Source organism: Phragmites australis, chromosome 6, assembly GCF_958298935.1.
Source record: "Phragmites australis chromosome 6, lpPhrAust1.1, whole genome shotgun sequence".
NCBI classification, from domain to species: Eukaryota; Viridiplantae; Streptophyta; class Magnoliopsida; order Poales; family Poaceae; genus Phragmites; species Phragmites australis.
This window is the reverse complement of record NC_084926.1, coordinates 11,619,108-11,631,767: the sequence shown is the minus strand read 5'-3', so window position 1 is coordinate 11,631,767 and position 12,660 is coordinate 11,619,108. Positions and strand designations below refer to the sequence as shown.

The 12,660-nt window shown below is 41.3% G+C and overlaps 1 protein-coding gene across 1 annotated transcript; it reads right to left on the bottom strand.

Moving 5' to 3' along the window:
* Positions 1 to 3,468: 3,468 nt before the first annotated feature.
* LOC133922955 (uncharacterized) lies at positions 3,469 to 7,642 on the bottom strand. The gene is made up of 4 exons (XM_062368456.1): positions 7,462 to 7,642; positions 4,318 to 6,156; positions 4,108 to 4,226; positions 3,469 to 3,903 (listed from the first exon to the last, which is right to left on the bottom strand). Exons 1-4 carry the CDS (start codon positions 7,640 to 7,642, stop codon positions 3,469 to 3,471), a joined length of 2,574 nt encoding a protein of 857 aa, XP_062224440.1.
* Between the last annotated feature and the right edge of the window lie 5,018 nt (positions 7,643 to 12,660).

Genomic DNA, 12,660 nt, shown 5'->3' with positions numbered 1-12,660 from the left:
GTAACTCACCAGACCATTTCTTGCAGAGAGCATATATTGCAGGGCACAGAGGAAGTTCCACACATTGGATGTTTCGGTGCTTAGTGGCTGCACACTAGAACATCTGGTGTTCACAAAATTTCTAAGACATGCTTTGGCTTGAGCATTTTGAGTTTGGCTAACCTGGAGATGATATGGGGTTTGGAAAAATATGTTTGCTTATCTCATTGTGTGCAGGTGATGGATACAACTTAGCGGTCGACGGCGGGATGATCAGGGCCGAGTGGGGTGCTTTGTGCTAGACAATTGAGGAGGCCAGACAGAGTCAAGGGTGATCCTAGCTGTGCACATGGAGGTCAAACAAAACTTGAAAAGAATGATGAAGATGGCATGTTGACAAAGTCAAATGAATAGGATGCCGGTGCAAGTGACAAGGTGGCTTGAGGGATCGGGAACGGGAGAGACTTACCGGTGATGAAGATCGCAAGATGAAGTACACGTGTTGACATTGGGATGCTTGCTTGGTGTCAAAGAAAGCAGAAGTGAGTCATGCTCTGAGAAGCCTGAGAGGCGGTTTTACGGTTTGGCCTCAAAATTGTGAAAAGGTGAAGTGCATATGGCATCATCACGAAGCTAGCATCGAGTGAAGCTAAATCGTGAAGGTGTCATGGTCGTTCGTTGCATGGAGCATAATATGGACCAAAATGCACTCGTGGTAGGTAGGAAGCTATTGTAAGCGAGGGATTATTTTTGGAACAAGAAAATTTGGTATCCAAGGAAGCTCCAAAGACCTATAAATAGAGGGTTATGGCTGTTGGGAGAGGGTGAGCTAGCCATTTGAGAGCCTTGTGATAGGTTTTGGAGGAGAGCAGAAGATAGGCTTAGCCTTTTTAATAGGTTAGAGTTTTTGTGAGAGGAAAATATTTTATAATCTGCCTAAAATTGGGCTGATCTCTATGCTTAATGAAGTTTATTTTCTCGCATTTGCAAATATACATCTCTTTCTAGTCTCTTTCTTTTGGTTCTCTTGCCTCGGGTGCGAGTCTTTCTGGCTTTCAAGTTGATTTTTGTTTTTTTGTTTAAGCTGAATGTTTTTACCTTGTTATTCGAGGCACAAAATTCACACACATATATATACAAGTGGGTATTAGATTCCCTTACCTCTATTCCATCAACTTGGGGGTTTTTTTGTAGGTAACTCGTGTTGATTCAAAATTGCAGGCTTTTGTGCACAAAGACATATGGAATAGTCTTGAATCGAACCTATAGGTCATATACCATCCATGAAGTCATGTTGCCTCGAAACTTCCCTTCTTAAATAGTCCCTCTAGTGTTTTTGCTTCCGCTGAGGTTTTGAAGCGAGTTGGGTAATAAAATAGGAGAAAATTGTCAATTTCAAAATAAATTTATTAAGACACCTATTCACCCCTATCTAGTCATCTATCTCGGTCCTACACTTTCTCTTTACGCTCTGGTGATGCAAGAATCTGAACTTGACCACTCCCGATGGCAGACCTCATCCCCCTACTCAACTAATCTCCTGCCTCCAACAATCGCAACCCCCAGATAGCTCACTCACCTTCCTCTGATCGGACACCACCACATCACCAAGAGACCGTAACGGTGAGAAACGTCGTGGTGGCAGAGGTCCCTGACATGGATTGTCTCTCCTCCGTCGATGTTGCGAGACTACATTCATGATCTTCCTTGGTAGTGTAACTCAATGATCTGAGTTAGGAGGTGCCAACACCGCTGCGACCTTAGCCTTCACCAAAGAACTTTCTAAGTATGTCTCAGCTTCCATCACTTTCTCCTTTGTGTAACTAGCACCCAAAGCTATGCCCAAGAAACAACCCGAGGAAATGGATGACACTCAACCCCACATCATCATAGTCCTCCTCTTCTTCTCTTGCGATTAGCCAAAATCTCGACCCAGAGCCACTGATCCGGTGATCATGAAGCGGATCTAGACTGGAATGAGCAGTCTGCCTTGCCCCGACCGGCATCCACTCGTCATCCCCTCCATCAGTGCCTATAGACTCCAAGGCCTTCCCTGCCGCCACTGCCGCTTAACTATCAATCCAACAACTCTCCTCTACCTCTCCTCCTTCTCACTTCTAGCTGCTCCTCCCTCACCCGACTTCTAATCGTCGTCGCAATAGTCAGCCAGTGCCCTCTTATCTCATCCTCAGTCTCCACCCGATGAGGAACTTGGCCTCACGCCCTTCTGAGTTGAATGTCAATATTTGGGCATGGAAGAGGAAAGGGAAGTTGCTAAAGTGATGAATTCGGTGTCTCTAAATGTTCTTTTCGTGCACCTTTATATGGTGAAAATTTGGTTACTTGGCATGATCTGGTTAGAATTGTTGTTTAATGTCCAGCTTGAGGACCAGCAAGACACTTTTAAGTGGTCTCTTCTACAAAATGAAAGATTTTCTGTGTAGTCCATGTATAAGGCCTTAATTAACAACAATGCTGTTCCCCACAAGAACATCATTTGGAAGTTAAAGTTTCTGTTGAAGATAAAGATCTTTATGTGGTACTTGCAACAAGAGGTAATTTTAATAGAAGATAATCTAGCTAAAAGACAATCGAAGGGTCTTCTAAAGTATTGTCTTTGTAATGCTGATGAAACGATACAACATTTATTTTTTGATTGTTCTTTTGATAGATTCAGTTGGCGTGTGGTTCAAGTGTCTTATGGTTTGAGTCCTCCAACTAGTATGGCTAATATGCTGGAAACTTGGTTAGGGGGCGTAAAACCTAAACTAAAGAACCAAATACTTGTTGGGGTAAGTGCGATATGCTGGGCAATATGGCTAAGCAGAAATGATGTGGTTTTTGATAAAGCACAAGTTCATTCTTCTATGCGGGTTCTTTTTAGGGCAACACATTGGGCATGTTTCTGGTCGGGACTACAAAAGGAGGACGAACATTATCACTTAAAGGTTGCATGCCATCTTTTATGGACAATAGTGATGGAAATTTTTGCCAAGTATGGGTGGAAGTGTAGTAATAGAATTTGTGCTTGAATATCTTTTTCTATCTTTTATGTGTCTTCTGAAAGTTATGTTGCAACCTTATTGTCAATTGGTCATTTGCTCAGACTTTATAATAATCAATGTTTAAAATCTCCGGCTAAGACCTTTAGCTGTTAGGTTTTGTACCAGCTATGAGCAGCTATAGCTGGCTATAGCGGCAGCTAAACTGTTTAGCGGTATTGCAAAAAAATAGAGTGGAAATTTGACATAAATGATAATCTGATACAATACAACCATACAGGTAACATTTGAGTACAAGTTCAAGTTCATACAGGATCAAATATGAGCTCCAAGATCATAACTTAAGTACTTAACAAGTTAATAATAGTCATTTACTCATCATGGAGTACAAGACACTTGAAATAGATATTATTGGATCATCAGTTCATCACAACAAGACACTTGATGACTTGACACAAACTAATAAACATAATAGTGCATCTACTGATCAGTCAGAATCAGAGGCACAAGGAGACTTATCAGAATCAGAGGATTGCATTGAAACGTCGCCATCACCATCTTCTGAGTCGGATGAGGACTGCTGCACTGAATTATCATGCAACAAAGACTGCAGGCTCCTAATTTTCTGTTTCTTCTTCCTAGGGTGCACAGGCCTCTTTCTTTTTGCTTGTACTTGTGCTTGTGATGTTGATTCTCCCTGTGATGGTCCATCTTCTGACGATTGTTCAGCAAGCTCATTTGGTAAAGCTACAATACCAGTAATGAACTCATTTTCGTCATCACCCATGACATTATCTACTTCCCTCTGTAAAGGATCTCTGTCTTTGCTCTCCCTCTTGTTCCTTAGTTTGGAGTTAAATTTCACAAACACAAGATCTCTCATCCTATCATGAAGTAGTTTGTTGCGCTTCTTTGTATGAACCTATGAGTGAAGTAGTGAACATAAGTCATGGATAGATAATATAAAATTTGCAAATAACAATGACAACATTGGAGAGCAAAGATTGCAGATTTAGTATAAACATGCATATGACAGTAGTTATCTAGTATAAACATTGCACACGTAGCATTGCAGGGATAAACATAAATGAAAATTTCAGGAGTTTTCTTAGATTTTGCATTTTACCTGTTCAAATACAGACCAATTCCTCTCACAGGCTGAGGAGCTGCAGGTCAAATTCGGAATTCTTGATGCCAATTTCCTCAGATTTGGTGTGCTTGTGCCATGGTTTAGCCACCACTTTGCTGCATAAACAAGCTAAGAAGAGTTACACAATGGTTTCATCAATCATATAATATATTCATATTAGATTCACTTCTTCAATCATATATTCACCTGGATTAAAATTCTTGTTTCTCCTCTGCCTTATGGCAATTTCATGTCCAAATGTCCCTTGCTGATCCTGATACGTGTTGAGTTCTTCAATTATATTGTCCTGGGTTTCTTCATCCTCAACCATCTTTGTAATGCATGCAATCACACCAGCTCTAAAGGATCCATCATGCTCAATCTTTGACTTCTTTAGGTAATAAAAGTAAGGATTCAAATAGTAACTAGCTAAGTGTAGTGGAGTCTTGAGCTTGCTGTCCCACCTTTTATCGATGATATCCCAAGCAACTTTGAAGCGACTCTCATCATTGTCAAACCTCTCAGAAATTTCTTTCTTTGCCTCAAGCATTAATCCATGGAAGAATCCCATTGCTAGTATATCACTGTCCATTCTTCTCAGCACGTTAGCCAATGGTTCAAAGAAATTAACAGCTATATCAACATTTTTCCAAAATCCTTCAGATCTCACCACTTTGTTGGCTTTCTTCCCCTTGGCCTTCTTCAAGTAACCCAAGTCATTGAGCTCATCTGATCTGAACAACCTTGTCAATTCTTTCTTGTTGTCTAGCAAGCTTTTCAGATTCAAGTAAGCAGTGGCAAATCGAGTAACCCCAGAGCGAACCAAGTCTTTCTTAAGAAATTTCCTCATCAAATCCAACACCCTTGTATGAGCATACAAGAACACAGTCACTTGTCTTGCACTAGCAATAGTTTGCTCCACTGGTCCAAGCTTTCCAAGGTCCTCTAACATGAGATCTAGGCAGTGAGCAGCACATCCATTCCAAAATATTGAGGGTCTCTTTGCTATCAATAAGCTTGCTGCTGTTGTATTGACACTGGCATTATCAGTCACCACTTGGACAACATTTTCCTCCCCAATCTCTGCTATGCATCTGTCCACAAGGTCAAATATGTATCTGCCATCTTTCTTCTCACTTGAGCAGTCCACTGAATCCAAGAAGCAAACCCCATGAGCACTGTGTACAACTAAATTCATTACTCCCTTGCCCTTCCTATCTGTCCATGCATCTGTCATAACTGTACATCCTGTGAGCTCCCATGATTCCTTGTGGTTCTTGAAACCATCCAATACCTTTTGCTTCCTTTTCTGCAAGAATGGTCCACTCATCTCATAAGGATTAGGCCCTCTCAAACCTCTGCCAAATTGCCCAATGGCCTCAAGCATGTGGGCAAAGCTAGGAAGGGTGACAGTGTTGTGTGCAATGCTAGCTTCATAGAAAAACTGGCATATGTACTCACAAGCTCTATCCCTTCTCTCTTCTCTTTTTTGAGTTGTCAATGTTGTTTGAACCTTATTGCTGAGCTTAATTCCTTTATGCATCATCTGAACAGACTCTTCTATAGAATGAGGCTTGTAGAATTTGTCAATAGTGACACCACCTGCCACAGATCTGGAGCTACTGGATCCTTTTGTTGGCTTTGGCTTCACCACAAGGACTTCATTTCCATGATTAGAATCTTCTTCACCACAACTTTCATCTTCTGAGTTATCTATGTCAATTTCGTCTCTGTCCCTTTGCTTTTCCTTAGCTTTCTGATCCTTTTCTTCTGTCTTCCTTGTGAGCAAAGCAAACATCTCTTCCTTCACCGGAGTTGGAACTTTCAAGCACTTTTTAACATTGAATCCTTTAATGCCAGCAAGATGGTACTTAATTCTTGTAATCCCAGCAGTGCATAGCTTGTCACAATACTTGCACTTCAGCCAATGCTTCTTAGTTAAATCTGGGCAAATACAATGAGCCCATGCAGGGTCATCTGAGTTGACAGCAGCTTGTGGTGTTGGTGCATTTGTTACTGAGGCAGATGCAGCACTTGATGGGTTACCTATGCAAACACAAAATGCAACATATCAGTCATGCTTATTTTAAGTTTTTGACAAACTTTCTGCTCATAACTCATAAGTCATATCAGTTACATGAATCTTAATAAATGAGAAGCTATAAACAGGACCTTTGTTTTTTTTTTCACAAAACATATGAACAATTGAACAGACTACAGAGTACATAGTAGGTACATTTCATTTGCTAATTGCTACTGCAGTCCACGTAAATGTCTGTAACTATTTGCTAATTGCTACTGTTGTGCACATGAATGTCTCAATTTCATTCACTAACTGGTAACTGTACAAGCGCACATAGAAAAAAATGAACTTTTGCCTCTCTGTCCTAGATGCCAACATATCCACACAAGAACAAGATCAACCAAAACTTGAGAATCTACAATAAGAAGTATGAACATTAGAATCTGTCGAAGAGAGGAGAAGAAAACATGCCTGTTTGCTGCTCTTGCTCTGGCTGAGACATGGTGAGCTGCTAGTCTGCCACTGCCGCCGCTGACGCTTGGGGGAAAGGAAGGACTGAGGAGTGAGGACTGAGGAGTGGGGATGGGAAGCAGGTGGTCTTCCTCGCCTCCGGTCTCAGCCGCCGCCGCCGCCGCCGCCGCTGGTTGAAGCAGCAGCCGCCGCCGCCTCCTCCTTTTCGAGTGTGAGCAGGAGAGGCTGGGGAAATTTGGGCCACGCCCGCGCTTGATTTCAGGCCCGCAGGCTGATTTAGCTGCAGCTATTTGTCGCCCCATTTAGCGGATATATCCGACTAACGCCCGCTAATAGCGCCGCTCAAACCGTAGCGGCTAAATTGCACTCTCCTAGCGTCATTGCTTTTCAGCGGAGATATCTAGCTATAGCGGCAGCTATAGCCGGAGATTTAAAACATTGATAATAATGAACAGTTACGTGCATCTAATGATACAGAGGCTAAGATAATGCTATCCTGTCATTAAAAAAAATTTGAATCCTTGGACGTGTGGGTATGTTACATAAAGTAATAGATGTAGTATTATATTTTGTTGAAAGAAGTCAATGGTCACTAATACAAAATCTTTTACCTAGATGTAATCAAAATAGATGTGGTTCTAGAATTCGCATAACCAATTCTTTCGAGTATGGTTACTACTACACAAATAGATGGCCAAATCTGCTTATGGGTCCATCTCCTTAGTTGCTTGAGGTCATGTATTTTGCTTGGTCATTTTTTGAAATTGTTCGACCTAAATGTAACCGTTCCGATCGGCTTCTTTTTTTTTTACATTTCCCCTCCCCTCTTTCTCTCTCCCGTTATTTTTTCTTCGAACCCATTCCTACCTCAACGCCATTATCATGTCCAATGCATGATGTCTCTAGCCATTGCTGGCACCCGTCTCCAGCAAGGCTCACCGGAGCTTCTTCTCCCTCCCTGACGTGCCTCCTCCCTTTGTTTTCGCCAACATCCTCCTCACCCCATTCTTCTTCAAGTCCAGCGAAGCTCCCTCGCATTGCCCTCTTCCTCAATCTCTGACGATCCGCTGTCGTCAACCTCCACCTCGCTAACCACAGCGAGTGCAATGCCCCCATCAACCTTCTACGCCAACCGGCCCTCATCCACTATGCCACCTAGCCATCCCACCCGCTGCCCGCCACCACCGCCTGTCCAAATGGCCTCCTCTGGCCATCCGTCTAAACCCATCGAGCAAGTTAATCCCGACCTCAAACCCTAAAACTCCAAATTACAAACCTAAATCCATAACCCTAAACCCTAAAGCTAGTTCAAATTTAGATGACTAAAAAATTTGCAATATCTTAGTCACCTGAAATCTAACAAATTTGTTCATATTAAGGTGGTCATTGGATATACGACCTAATTAAGTACTTGAGCCAAAAAAAATCACCTGCATGAAAAATGCAATAAACCTAGTAAGAAATTTTGCCACGGAAGCCCCAGCGTCCAGTGATGATGAGCGATTTCAAGAACTATGTTCTTTCTTTCAAAGATATGTTTTGTGTAGTCATTTCAAAAATGTCAACCCATCATGAATAAATTAAAATATGCAGAGATAAACACGAAAAAAGCAACAACGAATGCTTCACTCGCCCTCTAACCCAACTCACAGGCAGACCTATCACCTTTCCAGGACAAAGGTAAGCACACCAATCACACCAATTAGTTGGCGAAACAGCTTCCTCTCCATGACTCCGTCAACGCCAGAGATCAGATCGAAATAAAGAAAAATAAAATCTGCCAATCCTCTATTCCTAGTCAAACACTCCAGATTACACCATGCATAATCATGCATATACCAGTACTAGCGATAAGCTAGGCCAGTACATATATAATACCACCACTACAAACATACAATGATTATGTGCTAAGTGTGTCGCTTTACATTGTTTAACACCTTAATTCTACATCACGGCACGTCGGCACATGACGGCCTTATCTGCAAGCTAGCTAGGTGCTTTTTTTTATCGACGCTTCCCCAACTGCTTTGGAGGCCAGGGGTGCGAGACGGGACTCAAACCTTGCCGGTTCGACTCCTCCCTTAGTCTTACCACCGGCTCCATACCCGTCGGTAAGGTGCATGCCTCTCGCAGCCTGCAGGGGCGCTGCGTTAATCTATTCCAGCTGAGCTCACCGACGGCAAGGAGATTAGCTTGAAGTGTTATGATATTCTTGGCCTCAGATGTACGCATCAAGAGAGGTCGCTGGCACGTTCCGACGCCGGACCGAACGGATTGACATCAGAGCGCATTGTTTAATGAAGACGTGCCTCTCTGATGATGAAAGGATTGCCTTTCGTGTGTGTTGTTATGCAAGTCAACCGTAGTGCTTGGGGCGGCAGCGATGTCGTCACTGAGTTTGTATGTACTTCTTCAGTTAAAAAATAAAGAGTTTGTGTTTACTTCGTCGATTTTTCTCTGAAGATAAAAAAGTGGCGCGTCTAAAAAAACAAAAACAACAAAGATCTTGCATAACAGCTAAACACATATTCCCTCTGATCATAAATATTTATCGTTTTTTATTTTTTTATCTTTGATATACAATTTTGACTATTATTTTCTATTAAAATATTATTATAAAAATATAATATTATGAAAATATTTTTTAAGATAAATCTATAAATGATATTTTTATGTTTCTAAATTAAATATTTTAAAAGCTATTGACAATAAAATTTTAAAATTTTAATTAGATCTTAAAAAAATGATAAATATTTATAATCGAATGAAAAACCATATATACTGCTAGAAATTTAGTGAGCCATTTGACTACGGCAGGTGATGGCCATGTACCTTGGTTTGCAACGGGGTGCGTTAAATAGTTTCTCATCGTACCATCTCCATTAATCTGACGAATATCACACTTCGAAGGATAATCTTTCCGGTTCCCAGGAACTTGTGGCGTTGCTTTTTCTTTTATTTAGAGAGAGAGAAACAGAGGATGTGGCATACTGGTACTGCAACTTGTAAGCATATTCTTTATCGAAAAAAACTTGTAAGCATATTGTCGATCCGTATATGCCTTCCCACTGATATGTCTACTTATCACAGCCAGCATATTAATTTCTTCCACTATCAACAACATTCTCTAGAGGCTCTTTCTCTTCAATATTTTAACTGAGATTAACAGATAGGAGTAAATATTCTACTTCCATCCTATGAGTATAATGACATCCATAGCAAAGAACTTAGTGTACTCTATACAGTTTTTTATATAAAAAATGGACTGTGTCACTGTTCAAATGCCTTAATTGCAACTTGTAAGGAAATTATAAAAAAAATGAGCACCGAGGAGTGGACATCCGCTGGGATTTTATTAAGAGGATGCCAAGCCTCAAATCAGCTTAAACCTGAGCCAGCTCAGTGAAATCATGTTCGACTGACTATTAACACCATGGGAGACTTGACAACTTGAAAGGAAATTATGGTTCCTCTCTTAATCCAACATTCTGTAGAGGCTCTCTCAATGTTCACTTAGATTAGCAAATAGGAAAAATTTGTACTGAAAAATAAAATGGCATCGAATGAACAAAGAACTTAGGGTAAAAATAGAAAAATAGACAACATACATCGGTGTATTTGCCAAAATAGATAACAGACCAGCGTATTTGTAAATCTAGCACCTGTATTCGGCACCTCAAAATCCTAAAATCCGATTTCAAGATCTGAAATATCGAAAAAAGTCTAGCCCGAGTACCGAATATGGGAAAATAGTGCCGTATTCGGCACTTTAGGTGCTGAATACAGTCAGGATGCTTTCGGTGCCCTGCCCACATGATGTTGTCCGTGCTTTCGGCACCCCATCAAATCGGTCAATTTGTGTCACTTTTTGTCTCTCCACTCTATGCTATAAAATGAGGGCAGCTATAGCGCAAGAGAAGAGCAGAAGCGCGAGAGGAGAGCAGAAGCGCTAAGGTGGATAGGAGAGGAGAAGCTGCAACGCAGCGCATTGAGAGAAGAGAAGCAGCGCGAGGAGAGGAGAATCAGCCCGATGAGAGGAGCAGCAGCAACGCGAGATACATAAGTATTAAAATTATGTTTTTAATTAGTACTTGCAGCAATAATAGTAATTAGAGTGTTTAACTCGATAATTATATTTGTTCAATTATTTGTTTAGTTTGATTATATGAATCTGATTATTTGCTCAGGTAGTGTAATAGTAATTAGCATGTTGTTGTGTAATAGTAATTATTTGCTTAGGTTAGTAGATTGTATAATAGTAATTAGCGCGAAATTGATTAGTTAAAAAAACTCGGGCACCTCAGCTCAGCTCAAAAAAATCTATGAATATGTCAATAGTGCAGTCTCAATTTATAAGGAGATTGAATATTTGCTCAATATAATTTTCATGTTAATTTAAATAATATTTTAATTCATTATTGAATATTAATTATTTCATTTTTATTTAATAATGATTATTTAATTAGTATTGTTAATTACTTATATATTTAGCATGTGTATCGTGCAAACATATAAGTCGTAATTTTATTAGATGTACCTTTGTTTATCAGATATGATATGATTTTTCATATTTATTATAGAAAATGTCCCGCAGTTTTGCACGGGAGGCTCGTAACAATTCAAAACTATCAGCACATAGAGAGTTCGGTTGAAGTACCTAATGACCTAGATAACCTGAAATCATATGTTATAAGACTTTTGCATGTAAACCAGCAATCTTATACTATTGTCCAAGAGGGTGTACAGCCACGAGTTGTTTCAAACAACTCGGTCATTGTCCATACATTATTCGAGATAAGAAAAAACAACGCATGGGCTTTGTACTCACGCAAGGTATTGAAGGAGAACTTTGATATAGGGGTGTACATAAACATAGTGGCACGACTGGTGCATGGTGATGCAGTGAGTATTGTGGAAGGATGAGGCCAGCAGGTGATGCATGAAGAGGACGGAGGGCATGTCGGGGAGGGCAGTTCCGGTAGAGATTGAGCTAGAGTGGATCATTCTGATGTAGATGCAGGATGCATGGATATGAAGCCGGTGTTAGCAGGGATAAAGAAGATGCTGACAATGACGACCCGGTGTCGGCGATCAAGTACTTTCGTGGTGCTGGTTTGCTAAATTGTGCCGTCGTTGAGTATAACACCTTATCTAATAGCAATGGACTCGTCTTGTGCCACCCATAGTAGGCGCTCATCCAGTGCTCATGATGAACCCATTTACGCACAGTCGTGAGAGGCACCTTCGGCTTCGGAACATTATGTGTCACGTTCCGGTGCTGAGGCCGAGGAGTGCACGCAGGCACCTGAGCCCGAGCAGTGTACACTGGGTTCATAGGCCCCTCAGTGGACACAACCTCCTCATACTACGATGACACCTCCGTCTACAGCTTCGATGCATCATGAGGACATCGTTGACTCCACGCAGTAGACGCCTAGCTGGAGCGGTACACATGATTTTGACTGGGCTATTTCAATGTATGCCACAAGCTTCATCGATCTCCTCAGTGGACAGTACCCCCAATATCCCGATGCACCTGGGGGTTCACAGTGGTACCAGCAGGCCGAGCCTTCAGGACACCGAACTCCATCGGAGCACGTTCTAGGGGCATCAACACTTCTGTATGAGGATCCGTCATCATGGTACATGCAGGGCCGAGTTAGCGGGTCTGGGTACACGTTCGGTGTGGGTCACACAGGGCAGGACGATGATGACGACGGTCAAGGGGACATGAGGCAAAGGCTGGCACAGGCCGCTGGGATGAGAGCCACACACCCACCAGATGCTTACACTCCTAGGGACTGCATGGGTCGTTGTCGTCGTTGAGGAGGCAATGTTGTTGTTCAGCTTACTTGTTATTCTTTATGACACATGTACTATTCACTATAATGTAATAGTCAGCCATATTGTATCTCACTCATTGTTATTGTTGTTGTAATTACTTCTAATTTATCTAATGTTTGTTAAATAATTTTGGCATATAACTTTAATTTATCTAATGTTTGTAATAACCACAAGACAGAGCTTTAAGCATTAAAAGACAACATCTCTATCGT

Excerpts from the sequence above, each read along its gene's own strand:
- LOC133922955 (XM_062368456.1), bottom strand. The coding sequence starts at position 7,642 with ATGCGAGGGAGCTTCGCTGGACTTGAAGAAGAATGGGGTGAGGAGGAT. Across the intron at positions 6,157-7,461 it reads TGGCGTTGAGGTAGGAATGG|GTAACCCATCAAGTGCTGCA; the intron begins GTTCGAAGAAAA and ends GTGTTTGCATAG. Across the intron at positions 3,904-4,107 it reads ATTGGTCTGTATTTGAACAG|GTTCATACAAAGAAGCGCAA; the intron begins GTAAAATGCAAA and ends CTTCACTCATAG.